The sequence below is a fragment of the Dermochelys coriacea genome, chromosome 2 (assembly GCF_009764565.3).
Source record: "Dermochelys coriacea isolate rDerCor1 chromosome 2, rDerCor1.pri.v4, whole genome shotgun sequence".
In the NCBI taxonomy this organism is placed as follows: domain Eukaryota; kingdom Metazoa; phylum Chordata; order Testudines; family Dermochelyidae; genus Dermochelys; species Dermochelys coriacea.
Window position 1 is genome coordinate 2,635,915 of NC_050069.1, and position 22,354 is coordinate 2,658,268.

A 22,354-nucleotide genomic window follows, 5' to 3' on the forward strand; every position below is an offset into this window, starting at 1 on the left:
ATCCCTCGAAATTAGGGGTGTGGGGACCATGGAGCCCAGAGACCGAGGGAAATCCCGTTGCAAGGTCATTGGACTATCACTGAGCTGGACTCCCTGGTACCCCAGAAGGGAGGACTAAAGTGTGATCTGGCCAGAGGGCCAAGATGCAGGAGAGACCACCGCAGCAACGGAACGACTGTTGGCAGTGGGCACCATATGGGGAAACAGCCACTACGCCACACCTGGCGATGAGGCGGCGCTCCCGCGGTGAGCCAGCCCCTTTGCAGACCAGGAGCCCATCTAGCCTGGTATCCTGTCTCTGACAGCGGCCAAGACCAGTTGCTTCAGAGGAAGGCAGAATTCACTCCAAAGTGGACAATTATGAAATAGCAAAGAACAGGGAGAAACTTCAGTCTGTGGCTGGCTTACACCCTGATGCAGGCGTGATTAAAGCCCTTACACTTTTACTGTCGCTAAATAGAACTCTGGTGCTCTCATAATCCATGGGAATGCCTAGCATTCGTTACTTTTGCAAAGCATTTGGCATCAATATCTTGTGGCAATGAATTCCACAGGCTAATTGTGTGTTAAACCTTTTACATTATGTGTGGGAAGAGGGGTGAATAAATCAGTTTTAAATTTGTGCCTTTTCCACCTCATTGATTATCCCTTTACTCCTGTAGCCGAGATGGTGGCAGGACTGCCCAATTTACCTTATCCATACTCTGTTATTTTACAGACACCGATAGGGTGTCCCCTTAGATTCCATTTCCTCTCTAAACTAAATCCCCTCAGTCTTCTAAACCCCTCTGCATACATGAGGTCGTGTCAGGTCTTGGACTGTTCCCGTTGGCCCGCTCTGGAGCGCTCCCCCCATTTCTGCGGTATCCTTTCAAGATGAGATCAGAAGCGAGCACACAATTCTGCAGACGGACACCCCATTGATTCATAGATGGTTTTTTGAATTTCTCCCCATCCCATTTCTTATGCAGCCTGACTTGGCGGGCTGTTCTCCCTGCTGCTGGGCACCAAGCATAGGCTTTCATGGCCTTGTCCTCCGACAGCCCTTGGATGTGTGGGAAGAGCTCACGCTGTTCCTCGCAACGGGCCCTACTAATGAACATGCTGACCATTCACCTAGCCTAGCAGGGTCTGAAGTCCCTCCCATGCTTCTCTAGCCCTGGCTTGAAATGAACGAGGGTCTCTAACGTTTCTGGGATGGGAGCAGAAAGGAACGGGCATACCTTTGCGAGGAGAAGGTAGCAAAATCACGATGTATTTTTCTCAGCTGCATCAACGAGCAAGGGGCGGGAGAGAAGTGACCCCAAAGAGATGTGTGAGCAGGGGCGTGAACGAATTGGCCCCCAGCCTGGCACAAACAGAGCAGGACTCCTGCTGGCTCTGGGTGGGAAGGATGGAGCCAGCTGCCCACCAGCCCTGGGCTGAGGCTCACATCTCAGGAGAACACTCTGCTCCTTCGACCACGCAGGGCGGCAGAGCACGGCAGGTACGTGGAGCTGGCAGAGCGAACTTGGAGCCTACATACGCAGGAGAAGAGCGAGGCTGGCTGGCCTGTTACACCAGGCTGGCAAACTGCAACACCCCTAAGCGCAGGTGTCTGCACCGCTCCCCCCGCGGTCAGACCAGCCCTCGCAGAGCCAGCACTAGCCTTGTCATCCACAGGGGGCAAGTCAGGAGCCTCCAAGCCTCCTCCTCCAAGGAGACCATGCACTTGGCTCCAAGACGCTCCCAGCCAGGGAGACAAGGCGTTCAACCCCATCCCATCACTGCTGAGTAAGACAGTCACCACGGCGGTGACAAGGACTGAATGCCCCTGCCATGCATCCCATGGGTTAGCATGTGGGGGAGATGTGCCCTGATGCCCCAGTCCTGGGGCAGGGGAGAGGACAGGCAGTCCGGCCAGCACCTGTCCCCAGGGTTAAGTAGTGCTGGTGTAGACAAGCAATCCCTGGCCTTATGGCTGTGTTCTGCTAATTACGGCCTCTCGGCTGCCTTACCTCACACCCCTCTGAGGCCATTGTGTGGGGCTAAGCGCTGGCACCTCTCCAATGAGATGTGCTAAGTGTTTAATATGGTCTGGAAGCGGGAAGCCCCAGGCATCTGCTGCAGCTAGCCGGTCAGGAAGCACGCACACACATACGCACCCGCAGTGATGAGTTTAAGAAGCTGTCTGCCAGCAGCACATTCTGAAGGGTTTTTTCCTCTCTTGGCTAATCAGCTACTGAAAGAAGAGCTCCCTCAGACCAGCCAGCCACGGCACTCTCCCCCAGCCCGGGTCAGCTGCGCTGCGGAGGAGGGAAGTGGGCTTGGAACGGCCGGCGGCTCACTGAGGAGCACTCAACGCACCTTCATTCATTATCCACTGACATATGGAATAGTCATTGCGGGAGGAAACAGAACCAAACAAAAGCCCCAAACTGCTTCCTCCCAGCGAGGCCTGACAGCCCCTGCAGCCATTCATCTCAGCCCCACGGAGAGGAAGAGACACTTGGACGGGACGACAAGTGTTGAAGTGGCTGTGGGGCCTGGAGGTGGGGAACGGCCCCCCCAAAGGGAGCTGCCTTAATTGCCAACCTGCCCAGGGAAACATTTACATATCCTGCACTTTCACGTCCTTCACCACACGGGACCTGAGCACTGACAACCAAGAGTGGGTGCGAAGGAAGAGGGCCCCATGGGCGATGCCGAGTTCCCGTGCCCGAGAGCGCCCGGCCAGGAAACCAAGTTATTTTGTTGTGTCTCTTCTCAGAGCACACAGTGGAGTGCGATTTGGGCGCCTGGCCAGCCCAGGCGCTGACGCCTGCCAAGTGAGCAGGAGCTCAGGGAGAGGAAATTTAGTCTGCGTTAAGCATGGGGGCACAGTGGGTCAGAGCTCTGATTCTTTATTACAGAGCTCCGAAACCCACGCACCCCCTGCACCAGCGGCACAGAGCCAGCCAGCCCAACGGCAGCCTGAGTCACGGCCCACGCCCAGGGGGCACCACCATGCAGTGCCCCCCTTCCCAATTATCCAAGTATCATCTCACCACTGAAGGCCCCGGGGGCTGTTACAGGTGACATGGGACCGGCTTCGTGCTATGCACAAAAACACCCCTCAGCAGGTCCTGGGCTCGGCACAAAAACCTGCCAGGAAACAGGCAAAGGAGTTTCCAGGGGGCAGCCAGCACAGCACCAGCCACGGGCAGCCCTGGGGGCTCGGCAGCCGACATTACCCAGCATGCCATGCAGGCTGCTCACTCAGACCCCCCCACTGCAGGGACTGGACCTTTCTGTGTAGAGCAGGAACATCCAGAGCTCTGGTTAATTAGGTAATTAAACCTCCTGCTGTAGGGGTTTCAGACAATGGATCAGACACCTGGGGAGGGGGGCAGATGACCCTGCTGAGTGTCCAGTTTCTCACACCTTCCTATGAAGCACTTGGTGCCAGTCAGGGTCAGTGACAGGAGACTGGGTTAGTTGGCCTGGGGTCTGACCCAGTCAGGCCATTGCTATGCTGGTGGAGCGGGAGGACTGGCTCTCAGTCCTGTCAGCTGTGCAGTCTGCCCTCTCCTACGGAAGGTGAAGGTAGTTGCAACCTGTCCCTCTCTCTTAGCAAAGCCTGGATGCCCCTGGTTTGACGGGGACCAGCAGCTCTGAGGGCTGAAATCCTCTGCCAGCAGCAGCCAGCCTGGGCGAGCCCCACTCCGATGTCCTGGGTACAGCTTGTGAGGATCCGGGGACTAGAACCCAGGCCTACAGAGCCTGGGTCAGCTGATGTTCCCACAGCGCCACCAGGAGACCATGCAGAGGTACAGCCAGGGAGCACCATGGAGACCACCCAAGAGACCCAGACTGACGGTACCCTACAGCCCTCTGATTGGCCAAGCACCCTATTTACCCTCAGGGGTTGCCCCTGGAAGTTGTCCAGGTAACCACACAGATTTTGGCCCTTTGCTTGAGCTCCAGCCTCCCGACTCCAGCCCGGTACCAGCTCGGAGCTCCAGCCTCCCAACCCTGGCCTGACTCTGAACCCGACTCTTGCTTATGGGGCCTGGCTATTGCAATTCCTCCAGCTCCTGCTTGGCGACACCGCTAGGCCGCACCACCTACAGCCCAGGCCCTTATACAGCCTGGGGTGGTTCACTTGACTAACTATACAGTTGCGCTGAGGAACACCCAGCTGGACTCAATGACCTTTGCAGAGAGGGAGGGTTTGAACCCTCCCCCAGGAACAATCACAAATCCAGAAGGTTTTGAAGTCCAGGATCTCACGGAAAGCACAGCAATATGCCCTTCCTACAGAAATGGGGGAGGCAGCCTGCCCAGAGGCAGCGCCCTGGGCAAGTCCAGTGCAGGTGGGAAGAGGCAGCAGGAGCAGAGATCTTGCTGAGCCCCTTCCGAGAAGAGAGCCCCAACCTGCAGTGCAATTCTGCAGAAAGGCCCCCTCCTTCCCCTCCACACGCACAGGCCAACTCACCAGACCGCAGCCGTACGGTCAGGGGATGAGCGAGACCGTAGCCAGGCGACTCCTTCAATGATCCAACTGGCTCTGCAGCTTTCACAGTGGCTGGGCAGAAGGAAGCCCCAGGTTGCGGGGTGAGCACCCAGTACCTGCTGGTGGAACTGGAGTCGGAAGGCTGGCTGCCCTCCACAGCACCTAGTGGCAATAACTCACCAGATGTGGGGAGGGCGCATTAGTGTCTCTCCAAACAAATCCCCCTACACAGACTTCAAATGAGCTTCTAATTAACCCTGGAGGGTGAGGCCACACCTAGAGCTTCAACTTGAGTCAAGGCTCAGTGAGAAACTGGCGCCCTGTTGGGGGAAACATGGCTGGCCCCGAGGGGAGCTGGCTCCACTCTCTCTTATGGGGAAGGGGTGGCTGGGCCCCATGCCCTCAGCCAGCTGTAAGCAAGTGAGGGCTCCCAGCAGAGGCAAAACACAAAGCACACAGTGTGCGCATCCCAGCCACAGGAAACAGAAGCATCATGGCTCTTATGGAAGAGAGATAAATACAATCACAGAAAGGGGGTTGGGGGCAGGGGGAGGGAAGTCAGGAACAAAACCACTGGAAGTTGTTCTGATGTCAGCAGGTTCTGAATCAGTGCTTCCCCCACTGGGGCCCTGAAATAGGACCAGCTGGGGAGAGAGACCTTGAATTCCTGCATGAAAGGGTTTTTCCCTGGGTTATGCTGCAGCCATTACACAAGTGTATATTTTCTAAAGTCATATATTTCACTTCTCTCTAAATCACTATTCCAGATCTGGGGGCAGGGACAGCCCTGGTCCAGGTGGGCCTCAAGCCCGCTAACATCTAACCTCCAGGGCCTTCACGGGACCAGACAGGCAAGCAGGCTCCCAACCCCCCTCCTCTCAAAGCAGACTGAACACGAAGGTCCTGACCTCTTGCAATTGCTGCGTGCCTTATGAGAGCTGTGGTGTCAGCCCCATGGCCCAGCCAGCCCCAGCTCGGGTAATTCCATCCCGGCTCTCGGAACAGCAACCTCTAGCTCCGGACACCCCGCCAGCCTCGGCAGTGCGGCCCTGGGTGGCAGCAGCACTGCACCGTCTCCTCACCCCACCTTCTGGGCCGAGCGAGCTCTTACCCTTGGGTTCACAGCCTCAGACTGAACCGCTGCCCCAAAGCGGGCAGGTTGAAGACGGTTAAGCAGTCTTAGGGGACTGCAAACTAACTATCACAGAACCAAATGTGACGAGCCCCGTTGCGATTCCAGCTACGCAATCCCCAGAAAGCTACAGCAGCCTTCTCTCCCAGCCTAACCCGAGAGGCAAAGCACTCCAGTGCCTATTGCCTTATGAGCCTAGGGTAGGCCCTTGGCTCTCTCCTGCCCAGGTATCTTGCCTCTCTGGGCCTCTGTATCCCCTCTGTCCTGGCACTGGACTAGAGGCTTTACCGGAATCCAACGTATCCCATTTACTCCATTCCCTTTGGTCACTGATTGGACAATTAAAAAACAGAATCAAGTTTGTCCAGCAAGACCAACGTTTCACCAACCCCCTGGTAAAGCTGCTTACCACGGACGGTTCCATTATCCTCGAGAGCATAAGAACAGCCACACTGGGTCAGACCAACGATCCATCTAACCCTGCATCCAGTCTACTCACAGTGGCCAGTGCCAGGTGCCCCAGAGGGAATGAACAGAACAGGAAATCATCAAGTGATCCATCCTGTCGCCCGTTCCCAGCTTCTGGCACACAGAGGTTTAGGGACACCCAGAGCATGGGGTTGCATTCCCTGCTCATCCTGGCTAATAGCCACCATTGGCCTAGCCTTCATGAACTTATCTAGTTCTTTTCTGAACCCTGTTATAGTCTTGGCCTTCACAACATCCTCTGGAAACAAGTTCCACAGACTGACGGTGCGTTGTGTGAAGAAATACTTCCGTTTGTTTTAAACCTGCTGCCTATTCATTTCACTGGGTGACTCCTGGTTCCTGTGTTATGAGGAGTAAATAACACTTCTCTAGTCACTTTCTCCACACCAGTCCTGATTTTATAGACCTCAGTCATATCCCCCCTTCGTCGTCTCTTTTCCAGGCTGAACAGTTCCAGGCTTTTTAATCTCTCCCCACACAGAAGCTCTTCCAGACCCCTGAGCATTTTTGTTGCTGTTCTCTGTCCCTTTCCCACTTCTAGTGTCTGTTTTGAGCTGGGGCGACCAGACCCGCCGTAATCACAGAGCGGGTGTACGATAGATGGATGTGAACCCTGGCTCTCAACCTTCATCCCATTATTTTACCAGGGTCTGAAGCAATCCAACAGCAATTGCCGGGCTCACCGCTCCTTGCAAACGTTTCCAGTGCACACTGGCTTTTCAGTGCAATTCTGCGTGGCACTCGACAGGCATTAGCTAGTAGCCTCAGCACTGCACGGGGCCTGCCCTCCAGACAGCAGCATCTTCCCTTGCCACTCATGGCTTTCACCACAGCTAAGTGCACCAGGCACTTTTACTGGCCTGGCTCACTCACCGCAGGGGTCTTGTGGAGTGCAAGTTCAAAGCAGTTTGGGTACCAATTTCCCAGACACACAATGGAATTGGTGAAATGGCATGTACGCCCGCCCCCCGTTCCACCCCAGCCCACAGGGCAGCTAGCGTGGGGGAAATCCTCCCCTTCACCCCAAAGGCGAGCCGAGAAAGCCTTGATCTCGTTCCATCCTGCTACCTGTTTTGACCAAGCACTTAGTCTCAATTCCCTTTCCTTTGGCCTTCCTGAGCACCAGCTTTCCACATGCCAACATGCCAGATCTTCCGACGCACTATGGAGGGTGACTACAGCACTGCTTTCTCCAGCATGGCCCCTAGCTCCTGCTCCGTTTGGGACACTGCTGAGGATTTCCCTCCTTGCCCTGAAAACACTCCAGACAGATCAGACGTCGTAGGCCTGAAGCTAAGTTTTCCAGACTGTGGACCCCACAATGAATTACTCAAAGTATACAAGAGCAAACCGCACATGCAAAATAAATAAATAATCCCACTGCTTCCCAGGTAGCATCAGCTGCCTCCCCATTCCTTCCTGCTGTCTAGGACTACTTCCTGGCCTCTTGACTCTCCCTTGGCTTCCCAGTCTTCGCAGAAGAGGTCCTTTCGCCTTGCCCCAGCCTTTGGAGACCAGCAGGCTCTATAGCAAGTAGAGACCAACTCCACAGCCTTACCACTCACCATGAACAGCACTTTGCAATGGGCCCGAGGAAACGCCCAGCTCACAAAGCAGTGCCTGGCTGAGCAAGCCCACCACGACCCAACCACAGCAGAGCTTATGCCACTTCAACCTGGGTCCTACCTCTTCGTCTGAGCTGTCCTCCTCGTATTCACCCTTCAGAGGCAGTCCCCGCTGGACGCCGGGCATTGAGTCGGTCTCCAAGCTATGGCACTGCACTTGTTCCTTCTTCTGGGAAGCCATCCCGGCCTGCAAGGCAATGAGAAGACAGACTCGGTTCAGTGTGACTCCATTACGCTGACTGTGTGTGACATGACCCCTTGTTTGACTTGGTAACCTCCCCCATTTGGGAATTTCAATGAAGCTCCCAGAGTTTCCGTCTGCTGCAGAGCATCACAGAAGCCAGGACCTACTGAACTCCCAAGTCTTTCCCCCCACCACCCAAGCCCTCACCTAAGGATTCTGGGTAGACCAGGGTCACCATATAACCCAAGGAAGGACTTAGTTTATTAGACTAGGTGATTCTAAAAAAGGAACAGCCCACCATTACACCTCCCCAGGGCTGTGAAGAGAAAAAGTAATTAGCCTCAACTTCCTGGGGGCCAGCCATTGGGTCAATCTTCTAGGCAGCTGTGCTGCCTTCCCCGTCCACAGGGGAGAACACCCTCTTACTAGGCTGACTTTTCCTCCCCCCTGCAGCTTCTGCTGGCCGGCCACGTTCTGCTAAATCCCCCAGCCAAGGGTCAAACCACAGGCACCTGCTCCACCCAGGCCATGGCATAACCCCCTCTGGGAGGACACTCGCTCATTCCACGCCCAGGCAAGGCTACCGCAGAGATGTGGAGCCAGACAGGACATGGGGATGGGGAAGGCATGCTCTGGTTAGCCCAGCCCTGCCCCAGCAACAGCGGAGAGGGATGTGTGCAGGCTCCTCAGGCCCTGGAGGGGGCTGGCAGCTCGGGAGATAAACGTCTGGCTATTCAGAGCACACAGGCCTTGGAGGCCCTGCAGGCCACGGAGCCCCTGCAGGCCACATCACCCATTTCCAGAGCAAGCTGGACCCAGCTCTGCATTCAGCATCCCCTTCCCTGCAAACCAGCAGGCCCCAGGATTTCTGATGCTCGCCCCACATGTCCCTACAGTCTCCCCACCCACAGCCCATTTAACCATGGCAACAAAGATTTAGAACCGTAGGACTGGCAGGGACTCGAGAGGTCGTCTAGTCCAGTCCCCTGCACTCACTGCAGGACTAAGTATTATCTAGCCCATCTCTGACAGGTGTTTGTCCAACCTGCTCTTAAACGTCTCCAAAGATGGAGATTCCACAACCTCCCTGGGCAATTTATTCCAGTGCTTCACCGACCCTGACAGAAGGATTTTTCTAATGTCCAACCTAAACCTGATGAAATACATCCGAGAATACTCAAGGAGCTGACTGAGGAGATACCTGAGCCATTAGTTATCATCTTCCACAAGTCCTGAAAGATGGGAGATTCCAGAGGATGGGAAGAGGACAAATACAGTGCCCATCTGCAAAAGCAGGAACAAGGACAACCCAGGGAATTATAGGCCAGTCAGCTTAATTTCTGTGCCCAGAAAGATAATGGAGCAAATAATTAAGCCATCAATTTGCAAACACCTAGATGATAATAAGGTGATAAGTAACAGTGGGCATGGATTTGTCAAGAACAAATTGAGTCACACCAACCTAATAGCTTTCTGTGACAGGGTAACAACCCTTGTGGGTAGGGGGGAAGCAGTAGACGTGGTATATCTTGACTTTAGTGTTGTGAAAGAATTAAGAGAACTCTCATTTCTGTGGCTTTGTAGTAGGCTGCTCTGGCCTGGCCTTGACTCGCTGTTTGGCGAGATAAGCAACTGTTATGAAAAAGGCCTGGAGTTAGCAAAATTTTGTGTAAGCATGTTATCGCAAGTGAAGGTTAGGTCTAAATGCAACAATAATGGGCTTTTACTCATTGGCTGAAGAACCCTGTGCACGAGGTCAATGGAACCTACTGATTCGTGGAGGGGTTCAGGCACGAGGGCTGCATGTATCACCTACTTATATATATATACGGTGTGTAGACAATGCATAGGGTCCACCTCTGACTAGCAGGGGGACACCACGCTCGAACGTAATAAACAAACTTTGCAAAGACTGATCAGTTGTAACTCGTTTATGTGCCTCAGCCTAGACTCGAACTGTGTGTGACCTATTAGGTATAATTCGTAACAGTTTTTGTGCGTGACCTATCAGGTATAATTCACTACATTAGTAAGGTCCAGAGAGATGGCAGAAAGTCTCAGGCTAAGGCCACTGCAGGTGCTGGCAGCCAGATTCAAACTGGGGTGTCTAAAGCTGATGGACAATGTATCCAAGACATGGGCTGAGCAGCGGATGGGCCTTTGCTTGGTCTGACACCCTCTGGTGCAGCCAGCCCCCAAAGTGTCCCTGCAAGGTGTGGGTTCGCTGATGACACCCAAGGGTGCTGCCATTTCGTAACAACAAGTTTTTCTTTGTGCCCAAGGCAGTTCTAGCAAAGAATGGGCCAGGCACAAGGCTGCACTCACAGCCCTCTGCTACCGGTGCGCCTCCAAGCAGCCCAGGGTACCCCTGGCAGCGCTCCAGAGTGACGCGCACATGTATCTCCACAGTACCTAGGGGTGCCCACAGCATGTCCAGCCATGGGTCCCCCTGACCGCTTGTCAGAAGTGACGGGATCAGACCGGATCTGCCTAAAATGGCGCCGAACACAGCTTCCAGCACAGCACAGGGCAGCCTGGCAAGGGCCCCAGTGCCAGCACACCCTGCATGTTGAGTCAGAGAGCTGTATGCTGGGATGTGTGGTGTGCGGGACTGCCCCCGTGGCATTCCAGGCATTAACCACCCTGCGCAGCTCAGGCAGGGCTCAGTCCCACTCCGACACGGGTAACCAGACAACACCACGTTGCAGACTGCGCCCACTCGCTGATCTGCAGACCCGGCCCTGGAAAAGAGATTCTCCCCCTGGCCCCCTCAGGGGACCCAGGCTGGATCGGGTTTACCAGAGGAGTCAATGAAATAATCAGAAAAACAGCCCCAGAAAACCCCCCTCAGGGGAGCAGTAAAATCCACACAGCGTGCGATCACCTTCGGCTGTACACAACACCAATGCCGCTCCCGTCGAGCCACAGGGAGCCGGGTGGGAGAGAGCCTGGAAAATACAGGGCCAGCAAGGGGATGAGATTACTGCAAAAACAAAAGGCTTTATTAAATTTTTTTAAGAAGGAGATTGGAGATAAGTTTTTCTCCAGGCTTTTGGCGCTCAGATGGCTTTGGACCGGAGTTTCCATCTCCCCCCCACTCACTTCCCCTCTCCCCCCGCCACCACGGTGAGCTTTGGAGAAAGAGCTCGCACTGCCAAACTGGGTCACTGGCGCTGCAGGCTGCCTCTGACAGCCAGTGGCACGCCATCCTCCACCCTCAGCACCGGCCCCTTCCTAGCGCCCTCGGGTTGTGTAACCCACCAACACCCTCAGCAGCAACCCAGCCAGCTGAGGACATAAGCTGTGCGCTCCCTGGGAGCGGAGATCAAACCACGGCCTCTGGGCTGCTTAAGCAGAGCCCTTGTATAAAATCCATCCCAAGTCACCCTCTAGCACATCTGGGATGCAGGCAGGATTCTAGTGCTTAGCGATTAACTACATCTCTGGGCATTAACCAGCTGCGGAGAACTCTCCCTAGCAAAGCAACAGTCCCCAAAAGCCATGAGGAAGTCCACAGACAGGGCAGCGTTCAAGCACAGACTGGCAGAGACCCTGCCCTGCTCTTGACCAAAGGCTTTCTGGGGAGCAGCTTTCTCAACGTCTACAGGTGCCCGGAAGCTAGGCAGGCCGTCGCGCTGATAGGAGGTTCAGGGCTCGTCGGGGGAAGCTAGCTCACCCCTGCAGAGATGATCCAGATGGCTGGGTACATGCCGAGTGCACTCGCAGGTCATTCCTTTATCAAGGGCTGATTGGAAAACCCTTCGGTGTGTTTCGTAGGTCGGTTGGTTTTGGTGCTTGGAAGAGCTCTGCTAGGAATCAGTGCGACGGGGCTCAGCTCACCCAGGGGGCAGCAGTGAAACCATTTAGTAGATTAGGGCCCTTTAACTTCTGCTTGAACTAAATCGGGAGTGGTGGATAACCCGAGGGCTTCGCTCAGCGACCAAACCAACAAAGAGCGCCTCTAACGGCCCAGCTGCTGGGACACTGGAGTCCACTAGAGGGCAGCACGCAGCGCTGAAAGCTAACAGGGACAAGCTAACAGTTGTCCCTGGGGCAGCCCCTGACTCCAAAGCCACGGCCGGGGGCCTGGGGACAAGGAGGTGAGCTTGTGTCAGCAAGACTCGCAGCCAAGTCCCCGGCTGCACCAGGATCCTTCACCTGGGCTGAAGCGAGTTTGCACCAACAGGAATCAACAGACCAAGATGCTTCGTCACCGGAGCGGGGAAGCACGTTGCTCAGTCATTTTCAGCCACGGTTCAGATTCACAGCCCAGATAGGACTGGAGACCGTCCCTGGCTGCAGCCAGGGGGATTGGTGGGAGAAGGAAGCCTTCCATAGGTGGCTAATCAGACCTCTATGCTGATCCGCAGCGCCTCACTGTTCCAGACCTGCGCACCACACATCCCACTCTGCTAATGCCCTTCAATCCCAGTCTGCAGCTGGAGACGTGGGACAAGATCAGGGAAGGGAGGAAAAAACAAGTGAGAAGGGAAAATACTGAACGGAAAGTGAGGAAGAAGGAAGGAGACGTACGGCAGAACAAACTTTGAGACGCATTATTAAAAATAGCCAGAGAACAATAAAGCACAACGAAGCACAGCCATAGGATGCTACATTTGAAAAACATAATGAAAGCGACTGCCAAGAAGTTACACAGAAATGCAGGCACACCGTGTCCGATCTGACACACAGCCTGACATTCAGCCCCGTAACCCCATCGTCTGCTGGACCAGAGCAAGCAGCCAGCTTTCCTGGCAAAGTCCCGCCAGCACCAGCCACTGCTGCATCATCTCACCTTGCATGGAAAGAGCCCCGAGCCCACATGGCCGTGAAAAAGGTGAACGAAGCATGGCCCTATGCTGCTGCTGAGTGGGGCGAGAGCGGCTGCTCGCTCGCTCACAGGCCTGTCGGGGGAGTGCCATTCACTGCCTCAGCTCATCTGCAGCTCCTGGGCCTGGCCCACAACGCAGGGCTGGCCTGGGTCAGCTGACTCAGGCTCGTGGGTCTCTGGGCTGTTTAACTGCAGCACAGATGTGCAGGCTGGGGCCAGGGCCTGGGCCTCTGCGAGGGGAAAAGGTCCTAGAGCCCGGACTCCAGCCCAAGACCGAACGTCTACACGGCCACGGCAGGGCTCTGTAGCCCAAGCCAGCTGACGCAGGCCAGCCGTGGGGGTTTAAATGCGGCATATACATACCCAGGGAGACGGAGCAAAACTCAGTGGCTTTGCCGGGCTCCTCACTCCCCAGCCCAGCCCTCTCCTCACCCCCCAGCCCCACCAGAGTACTCCCCTCTCGCCTGAACAGGCTGGAAAATACCTGGCTCATTGTCCTCCATCAGGAAGGGACCAAAGACCTCACGCCCCACCCCCTCCAGGAGCCCCCATTCCAAAAGGAGAAGGGGTGAAGGTGAATATCTGGTCTGCTGGCAGGCCTGGGGAAGAGGTACTGCGGATGCAAGACGTCTGGGGAAGGGGCTGCTGCTGAGAGGGGAGAAGGGATGGATTTCGGGTGACCGGTGACAGCACCGGGGGGGCGGGGAAGAGGAGGAATGGGAGCAGCGAGCCAGGTGCGGGATTAGTCAGGAGTAGCGGCAAGTGGGGGCGGGCGTCCAGGGAGGGAGAACGCAGCATGAAGTGCGCACAGGAGTCTGGTGTGAAGTGCGAATGAGAGAGAGAGTCCAGGACGTGTGCGCGGGATGGTGTGTGCGTGGCCGGGAGCAGCGGGGGGCTGCACTCGCTGGTGTTTATGGCAGAGGCGTGCTGGGGAGCTGTGTCTGGGCTGCTGGGTTTCCTTCGCAGTTCTGCCAGGCTGGGACACGCCCATGGCTGAATGGAAAGGGATGGGGTCGGGTCTGTGCTCCTCTCTGCAGCCTGCAAATGACCAGGGAAGCCTTGACTTGAGAAAGGTGAAAACTCAAGTCCAACCTGCCAGTCACAGGGGTGTAGGTGTCTGTGTGTTGGGAGCGCTGCCCCAACGGGGCGGATGTGTGCGTGCGCGAGTGTGCGGCTTTACAAACTGGTAACCGATTTCTCTTGGCAGCCCTTCTGGGAGGCAGACCAGCCAGGCAGCCCATCACCCGCAGAGAATTGGTACAAGGGTGGGAGGATTAACAGAGGACGGCGGGGGAAGGCCAGAATTAGGACTTGCAAGGTCATGGCTCTGATCCTGCGCCCCCCACAGCTCTCCCACTGCACTTCTCTGCTGACCTGCAGCAGCCCCTCCCAGTCCAGGGCGGGCCCCCTGCTGAGCAGCCGCGTGGGCCTGGCCAAACGGCCTGGTAGCGCTGGGATATGGCTTAGGATGAAACTGCCGACCCCCCTTTCGTTAGTGAGCCACGTCCACGTTTGAGCCTCAGTCACCAGCACTCTCGGGGTCTGTCCACACCAGAGGTGGGCAAACTACAGCCCACAGGACCGTCCTGCCCAGCCCCTGAGCTCCTGGCCCGGGAGGCTTGCCAGCCCCCGGCCCCTCCCCTCCGTCATCACCGGGCGACGCAGCAGCCAGACATGCTGCTCTGAGCGGCATGGTAAGGGGGCCGGGGGATTGGATAAGGGGCAGGGAGTCCCGGGAGGCAGACAGGGAGCAGGGGACGATTGGATGGGACAGAGGTTCGGGGGGGAGAGCAGGGGGGGTTAGATGGGGGTGGAGTCCCGGGGGGTGGTTAGGGGCGGGGATCCCAATAGGGGGCAGACAGAGGACAAGGAGCACGGGGTGTTGGATGTGTTGGAAGGTCTGAGGGGGGCAGTCAGGGGACAAGAAGTGGGAGGGGGCAGATAGGGGCCAGGGGCCAGGCTGTTTTGGGGGCACAGCCTTCCCTACCCAGCCCTCCATACAGTTTTGCACCCCAATGTGGCCCTCGGGCCAAAACATTTGCCTGCCCCGGTCTACATGGCAGTAATACCCACGGCCGTCCCGTGAGGCTGCCTCAGGCTCGGGGGGCTCAGGCTAAGGGGCTGTTTCATTGCAGTGCAGACGTTCAGGCTTGGGCTGGAGCTCAGGCTCTGGGACCCCGCGAGAAGGGAGGGCCGGCCATGGGGCTCTACTTGCAGTGCAGACATACCCACAGAGGCGTGCAGGAGTCCAAGTCTCTACAGCAGCTCTGTGAGCCCAGACACGAGCGAGCCCGAACCAATCCCCTGTATTATACAGAAACAGCAGCCAGAACGGCCACGTCTGCCAGCTTAGAGCAAAGCCCCTTGCCAAGAGCCTGGTCCGGCCAGGACTGTGCTCTCCGAACAGCAGGAGAGTTCGGGCACATCGGTCATTGCAGTTCAGAGAATTTGCTTGCATGGGTCTCAAACTTTCACTGATGTTAAAGAGCAGACGGACGCTGAGGATCTAGTCTGCCGACCTGTATAACCAGGCCCAGAGCCCTCAGGCTGGGAGCTCCAGCTGCAGATGGAGGCAAATGACTTCCCCGCTCCACCCCCAGAGGACGGACGGCTCATCTTCCTGGCTGCAGATGCCCCAACCTATTTCCACCCAGCCTCCCTCCCTGTAGCCGTGTGAAAGCCACCAGACATCCAGCAGCGTCTCAGAAGAGGCACTCACCAGGCCAGCCTGATCGAGGTCTTACTGGGTTGGGCCTCCAGGAGGCAAAGGAGGGATAAGGGGACAATTGGCCTTGGGAGCCTAGGCCTCTCTCAGGAGCCTGAAGGGCTACTGAGGTTAGCTCTGACCAGCTGTTAAGAGGGCAGCTCTCCCAGCTCACGGCTCTGTACATGCACCAGAACTGGATCTCTAGGCTCCCCATTGCTACCGAAACTGGGAGTCCCTGCGCTGCTCCCCCCCCATCCACCTGCCCCCACTACCCTGGAACATCCAGCAGTGGGGTTTGCAGCAGCGCACGGTCTGCCAGTGCAGTGAATGTGCAGGCAGTGTGTACCAACTGGTGCAGCCCAGGTCTGATGACGAGGACAGTTGCTAAAGAAGTTTCTGAGCCCTAGGCATGGTGGAGATGCTGAGCCTGGAGAGGCCCCGGCCCAGCACAGAGGCCAGGACATGGCACAAGAGAGAGCTCTGCAGACCACCCCCCACCCCCAAAGAAGCGTTGCCTGGTGCTTTCCTAACCGGGCTTGACAAAGCAACTGCCACGCCAAGCTAAGCACCAGAGCGAACCAAAAGGAGAATGGGAAGAGGCAGGTCCTTCAGCTCCAGGGATTGGGGACAGGGTCTCTCCTTTGGAAGAGCCGACACCTCAGCTTCACCTATTTCCTGGGGGAAATGAGTCAAAGGGTGGGGGTCTGCAGCCGTTGTTGATCAGTCACAAAAACAAAGTGAAGCTAGCCCCAGGCTGGTTAACAGCCTTATTAACTCACCCCGAGCTGTTCTAGCCTCACTGCCAGCTGCGTGGGGCAGGCGTTGCAGGTCTCACGGACACCACGCTAGCTTCCCACGCCAAAGCCCTGCCTTGCCAGCAGCACCAGGCCGCCGGGATCAGCTGCAGGGAGACAGCCCTGATCACACTGGCTGAGACGCCTGTGGACAAAAACAGCAGCAGCCGCCATCGAGTGCCGCAAAGCGGCCTAGGGTTCGTAAGCATGGCAGGCAAGGCCTTCGGTCAGGGAGAAGGCGGCGCCTGCCTCTGGGAACGCATGGGTTGTCTCAGGTCCAGGAAGGCCTCGGAAGTGCCGACAGACCAATCTGATAGGTGGTCAAAGGCCCAGGGCTAAGTGCTGCACTGCATGGGGTGGAGGGAAGAGAAGCAGTGACTGGGCAGCACGGAGGGGAACGAACTGCGGCCTCACTCGTCGCAGGGAATGCCCCGAATCCTTTAGAAACAGAGCATCCAATCAGAGCTCCCTGCTGAACCGCGGAGTGCGACATCAAGCTCTCGGGGGGCCCCTTCGGGATAGCAGGGTCCTAGCGTCAGTCTTGGTGCAAGCTCTGCACGGACAGTCTCCCAGTGCTGCCTATCCCCAGCATGGCACAGACAGATTCCAGACTCTTTCACGGTGCCCTAGAGAGACCAGCAGTGCCGAGGGGGCTTCCTGGATTATAAAAGCAGCCAATAAACTGAGCGTGGCCTTCAACGGCAGGTTGCTGGGCTTCCCCGGAATCAGGCCGCTCTGCTCGGCACAGGGCCTGCCTGGGAGGAAAGCATGGCCTGTCACGTGCTGGAAGTCCTCAGCAGGAAATCTAACCTGACGGCAACAGCCTAATAACTGCACAGTCCTGTAACCTAGACAGGCGTGAAGGACAGAGGCCTTGAGCCTGCTGACAGGCGGGGCAGTGGCCATTTGGCTCTGGGCCCCAAGGGGAACGGGGCGGCTCAAATCCGTCCAGCGCCTCCCCACTCAGACTAGATCCTGGCTTATCAACGGACGCAAGTGGCTGTTGCTTTCTGGGAGGTGCCCAACGAGAGCAAGCGCAGCGAGACAGCAGGGGGCTAGGGATGGAAGTTTGTTGCATGGCTCCTGAACAGAAGAAGAGCTTTGCTTCCCAGCTGCATCCGTCTAGTCACCTCCCAGAAGCGTCCTCCCCCACATGGTGGATTAGCAGGATGCCCCGGCACTGTATGTTCTGCTCCATTGCAAGAGCTTCCGGGCCTTGCCAGTGCGGGAGAACAAGCTCAGAGCTTTAATGCCATGGTGTGCAGGAGAGCCTTCTCCTCTGCCACTCTGGCCATTCAGAACCCCCTCCCGGCCACTCTCTCTCTACATCGCAGCCTAAGCCCCTCTCCCGCATCCAGGCACCCTAGTTCCACCCCCACCCCCACTATTAGAGTGCTGAACGAGGAACTACTGTACGTAACATACACTAGCTCTGGGTATGGAAGGACACAGACCCTTCGCCTGGCAGCTGTCACAGCACACACTGGTTTCTCTTTCACAAGACGAAGGGCCAACCCTGTTGGTGTACGCTCCCAGAGCATTCAAAGAGTCTTCGCTTACCCCTGCCACAGGACAAAGCTCTCCACAAGCTGTCTCCTTCCTGGCAGTTAGTGCCCTAGACTTGCAAAGCACTCCTGCACCGAGTGAAACATCCAGGTCATGATTTACGGAGAAATACGGGTATCAGACACCAACACCGCTTAGCCACTTTGACTCAGAGTTCAGTAAGTCTTTCGTACACTTCCATCCCCTACACACGACCAAAGCAGGCAGGTTTCTGAAGCACCAACTCTCTCAAAACTTCCTGTCTCACAGCATCGAACCCGAGGAGCACGACCATAGGCAACCACCAGAGATCAACAGAAGGCCTACAGAACACACGACCCCAATACCAGACAGCTGTTCTCCCAGGCTTTCGCTACAGAAGCCAACAGCCCCCCTGGCCCGCTCTCACTTCAGCTTGCTTTCTACGTGGAAACCAGGGGTTCTCAAATGCTGGGTGGAACCCCAAAGTGGGTCATGACCCTGTTCTAATAGGGTCACCAGGGCTGACGTTAGACTTGTTGAGTGGTGTGGCTCAGTTTCCACCCCCCACAAAACCAACCCAGATTATTTTGTATTTCAGTGTCCTGACTGTTTATATTTCACCTTTGCTCCTGGATCTGGTCCCTACTCTACTAGCCATGAAGTCAGAACGATGCTCCGTGAGACAAAGATACAAAGCTCTGGCAAAAGAGATGGCCAAGCTCTAAGGGCTAGACATGCGTTAAGAGGCTGCTAAGGCAGCTGAGCTCTCTGACATCCACACACTGACTGTAAAGGAGTCCTGGCCTGCCAGTTCCACCCCCTCACTGCATGCAGGCAGAGAGCAGAACGGCAGATGCTCGGCAGTGGAGAGTGTCAGTTTTATGCTCAAAGCTAAATCGCCCTCAAACTGCCCCACTGTCGGTTCGAGTGCATGTAGGTCAAAAGTTTGGCATAAGACGTGGTGGACCAAAACAGATGGATTTACTCATCGGGACACCGAGTCGCCTTGAAACTTTCCCTGCAAGGTAGAATGCCAGCATCATTCCCACCCCATTCGTAAGGCGTCAGAGTCCATAAAACTGACCAGGAGCCTCTGAGAATCCACAAGACCTCGGGGCAGGGAGGGCGCACTCATCCTGGGCCTGCCTCCCCGAAGCTTTCGCAATCTGGGGGTGGAGCACATTTCTCTTTACAGCCTCTCCCCATCTTTACTGCTCTCCTTCCTTGACCCATGCCCAAAACAGCAATCCACCCCATCCTGCTCCCCAACGGCTGCGACATTGCTCTGACAGGGCCCAATCCCCTTCCTAGTTCAGACTCAAGATGCAGCCTAGGCGTCTTGTTCCTTCTGCATGGACCAGAGAAGGACTCTGGCCTGACAATAGAGATCCCTGGGAGCGTCTGGGGATCTCCGGTGCTTGGTTAGCTGAAGAAGCTATCACAGAAGAGCTTTAATGCAAGAGAGGGGAAGAGAAGCCCCAACCTCAGGTCACCGTACGTTGCCTGATATTGGGACTTCTTTTCAGGGACAGAAGCTAGAAAGCAACCCAGAGCAGGCAGCACCAGGGTCCATGCAAACCCCAAGAGGGTCCTGCGCCCCGCCAGGCCCCAGAGTATTGGGAGCCTGTCAGATCTCCTATGCTAAGCAGGGTCAGGTTAGTATTTGGATGAGAAACCAAGGCATGCAGAGGTGCAGTGAGAGAATGTGATAGGTGTTGCTCTTCCTTTGGGCCTTGCTCCCTGCAGATTTCCTACCCTTGGTACAATTTGGGCAACTCTAGAAGCAACAGAGGGGTGCTATGGGAGGCCAGCTGGTACATCCGAACGACCACCTCATAAGTCCACTTAGCAGCAGGGCTAGGGGATATTGTGGTTAAGATGCTGGCTGTTGTTGGTTCCTTGTCTACACTGCACCAATGGTCATGACCATGGGACATTTCAGGGGGAAAAGGCCAGTTTTCCTGAGTCGGCACCAAACCAGTGCCCCAACAGAGTCACTACAAGGTGCAGCGCTGCTGGAGGTGGCATTCTGCGCATGGGACACTGTGACGAAGTGGGACTGTTCTTAATGTTTCCTCTGAATAGTGTGGAGGTGCCTCAGTTTCCCCTATTCAGTTCTTAAGTTTCTAGATGGTGGGATAAGGGGGTCTGATTGTTGCAGAGCCCTAGAGGGCAGGTGTGTGCAGGGGTCTGGACATAGAGAATGGCCGACACCCTGTTTCCTGGCAACTGATGGCCTGGGCCCTTCCCCCTGCAAGGTGAGAGCTAAAGGGTTGGAGAACAAAGGAATCAGGTGGCCTCCTGGCCCGGGAAAGGAAAGCTCAGAGGAGGGGCTGGAGAGAGTTTCAGTTTGGGGCTGGCTGGGGACACGGAGTGAAGTGCAGATGTGGTTGTCTGGCTCACTGCCCCCCAGAATGGACCCAGCTGAGGGGTCCTGTTCTCTGCACCTCCAAGCTCTGTGTTAGACCATGTTCCTGTCATCTAATAAACCTTCTGTTTTACTGGTTGGCTGAGAGTCACGTCTGACTGCGGAGTTGGGGGGCAGGACCCTCTGGCTTCCCCAGGACCCCGCCTGGGCGGACTTGCTGTGGGAAGCACAAGGAGGGGCAGAGGATGCTGAATGCTCCGAGGTCAGACCCAGGAAGGTAGAAGTTGTGTCAAATTATGTCTGATTGCAGCTCTCTGCCTCACACCCACTCTTGCATCGAAGTCAGAAGTCCATTTTCAGCATGGTGGAAGGTGTCCTGCAGACAGGCTGCTCACAGGAAAGAGACTTCCCCAGTCCTGACTGGCTTCATAGGGAGCCGTTCCAGAGCATTGCCCGGGGACTCCGTGACAGACACAACCAGTTCTATGTATTTATTTACTTACTTCTTGCAGTTAAAGAGCCCGTATCCCTCTGGAGGAGTAGGGTCCGGAGGAAATTTCTACATTAGTGATTTAATTCTGCCTCCCTAAATGCCCCTTAATGCTACACAGGAGCCTCAATTACGTGAGGTTGTCATGTGCTGTCAAACAGCTGCTCTGTTCCACTCTACAGATGGCTGCATTCATCTTCGTGTATGGGCTCTGTATCCACAAAATGCTTGTGGATCAGCAAGCTGCTGGAGAAATGCAAGATCTCTCACCATTTACTGTCTGTTCCACATCAGTTGCGAATGATAAATCATGCATTGCGACTTCGCTGCAGAACTGGGGAGAAGACAGGAGAGGAGGCTCTTGCTTAACACACATTGGAAAACTCCTGTGAATGTGGTAAGGAGTTTTGTTTTAAATGTGAAATCAAAGAGTAATCGGATTCCCGGCCAAGTCTGACACGTCTGATCGCTTTTCCTTGTGTGGAACCCCTCGGCTGCTTAAACTGGATTTCAACACTCCCAGCCTACTGGGCCACCGAACCCTCTGCACGAGCCGACCTGCAACACACAGGCATCCCGTATACCAGAAGCAGGCCCCCAACAGGCCCTACTATTCCCATGTCTCCAGACACCACAAAATGCCCATCGGGGGCTGTTCCTGGCGCCAGGGCAATGGTGGGCGTAGATGCACAGAGTACGAAGTGAGGTGCAGGACAGGGAGGGGAAACAGCTTTTGCCTTAGTAAAACGTCACTGCAGCCATCCAGTTACTCCTGCTTCATAACAGGAGGGAGGCAAAATGGGGGGGACACAGCCAGGAGCCCTATGCAAGGCCATGTGTCCTCAGATGTGCCCATTCCCTGCTCTGACTCCAGCCCTTTCACTGGCCGTGCTGATGAGAAAAGAAGGCAGCACAAAGGGCGCTCGAGATGCTGCCGTGCACAGGATTATGCTGGGGTTGACTTTACTTGAGCAGTACCGTCACGGTTTTGCTTCCCAGCTGCCTGCCACACAAGCTCCTAAAGGACAGCAGTGCTACCCAAGAGAAGTCGAACCCAAGAGAAGTAAATTCCAGCACAGCTGAGGGGCAACAGAAATGCTGAGGAGAGGTTCAAGAACTCGGGCTGCATCCAGCAGGGAGCCAAGCTGTGGCTTTCAGTCAGGAAGACGCTGAATTCACAATCCTACCCAGCAATCCTCAGTTACTGAAGGCACTCTGCTCACCTCCACTCCTGCACACCAGTTGCTGTTTGTGTGGTTAGCACCTAGACACAGCTACAGGTCTAGGAGAAGAACAACAGGGAACAGGCTGGTTCATGGGTAAGGCTACGATTTAATCAGAGGTATTTTTAGTAAAAGTCATGGAACTGTCACGGGAACAAACAAAATTTCACAGCCCATGACCTGTCCATTACCTTTACTATATATACTCCTGACTAAATCATAGCTGGGGGGTCCCAGGGCACCGCTTCTCTGGGGGGGCCCCTGCTCTGGGGGGTCTCCGGGGCACTGCTGCTCGGGTGGTCCCCGGGGCCAGCTGCCCAAGCAGTGGCTGGTGTGGCTATCCCTGGAGAAGCCTGAGCAGCTGGCCCTGAGGCGAGCTGATCGAGCAGCCCTGGGGTCAGCCACACTGGCCTCTGCAGAAGTCACGGAAAGTCGCAGAATCCGTGACTTCCATGACAGACATGGAGCCTTACTCATGGGACATGCTCCAAGGCCAGAACCCTGGTTCTA

The 22,354-nt window shown here is 55.9% G+C and overlaps 1 protein-coding gene across 4 annotated transcripts in view; it reads right to left on the bottom strand.

The window, feature by feature from the left end:
• Positions 1-22,354, bottom strand: part of BOP1 (BOP1 ribosomal biogenesis factor) — a 102,270-nt gene that overhangs the window by 71,661 nt on the left and 8,255 nt on the right. For 2 of the 4 annotated variants that reach the window (XM_043509863.1, XM_038388734.2), the window contains exon 3: positions 7,782-7,907. In XM_043509863.1, coding sequence (XP_043365798.1) covers positions 7,782-7,907 — 126 coding nt within the window. Of the gene's footprint in view, positions 1-7,781; positions 7,908-10,788; positions 10,888-11,580; positions 11,629-22,354 lie in introns of those variants that run through there. The other 2 variants (XM_043509865.1, XM_043509864.1) reach the window with 2 other exon arrangements.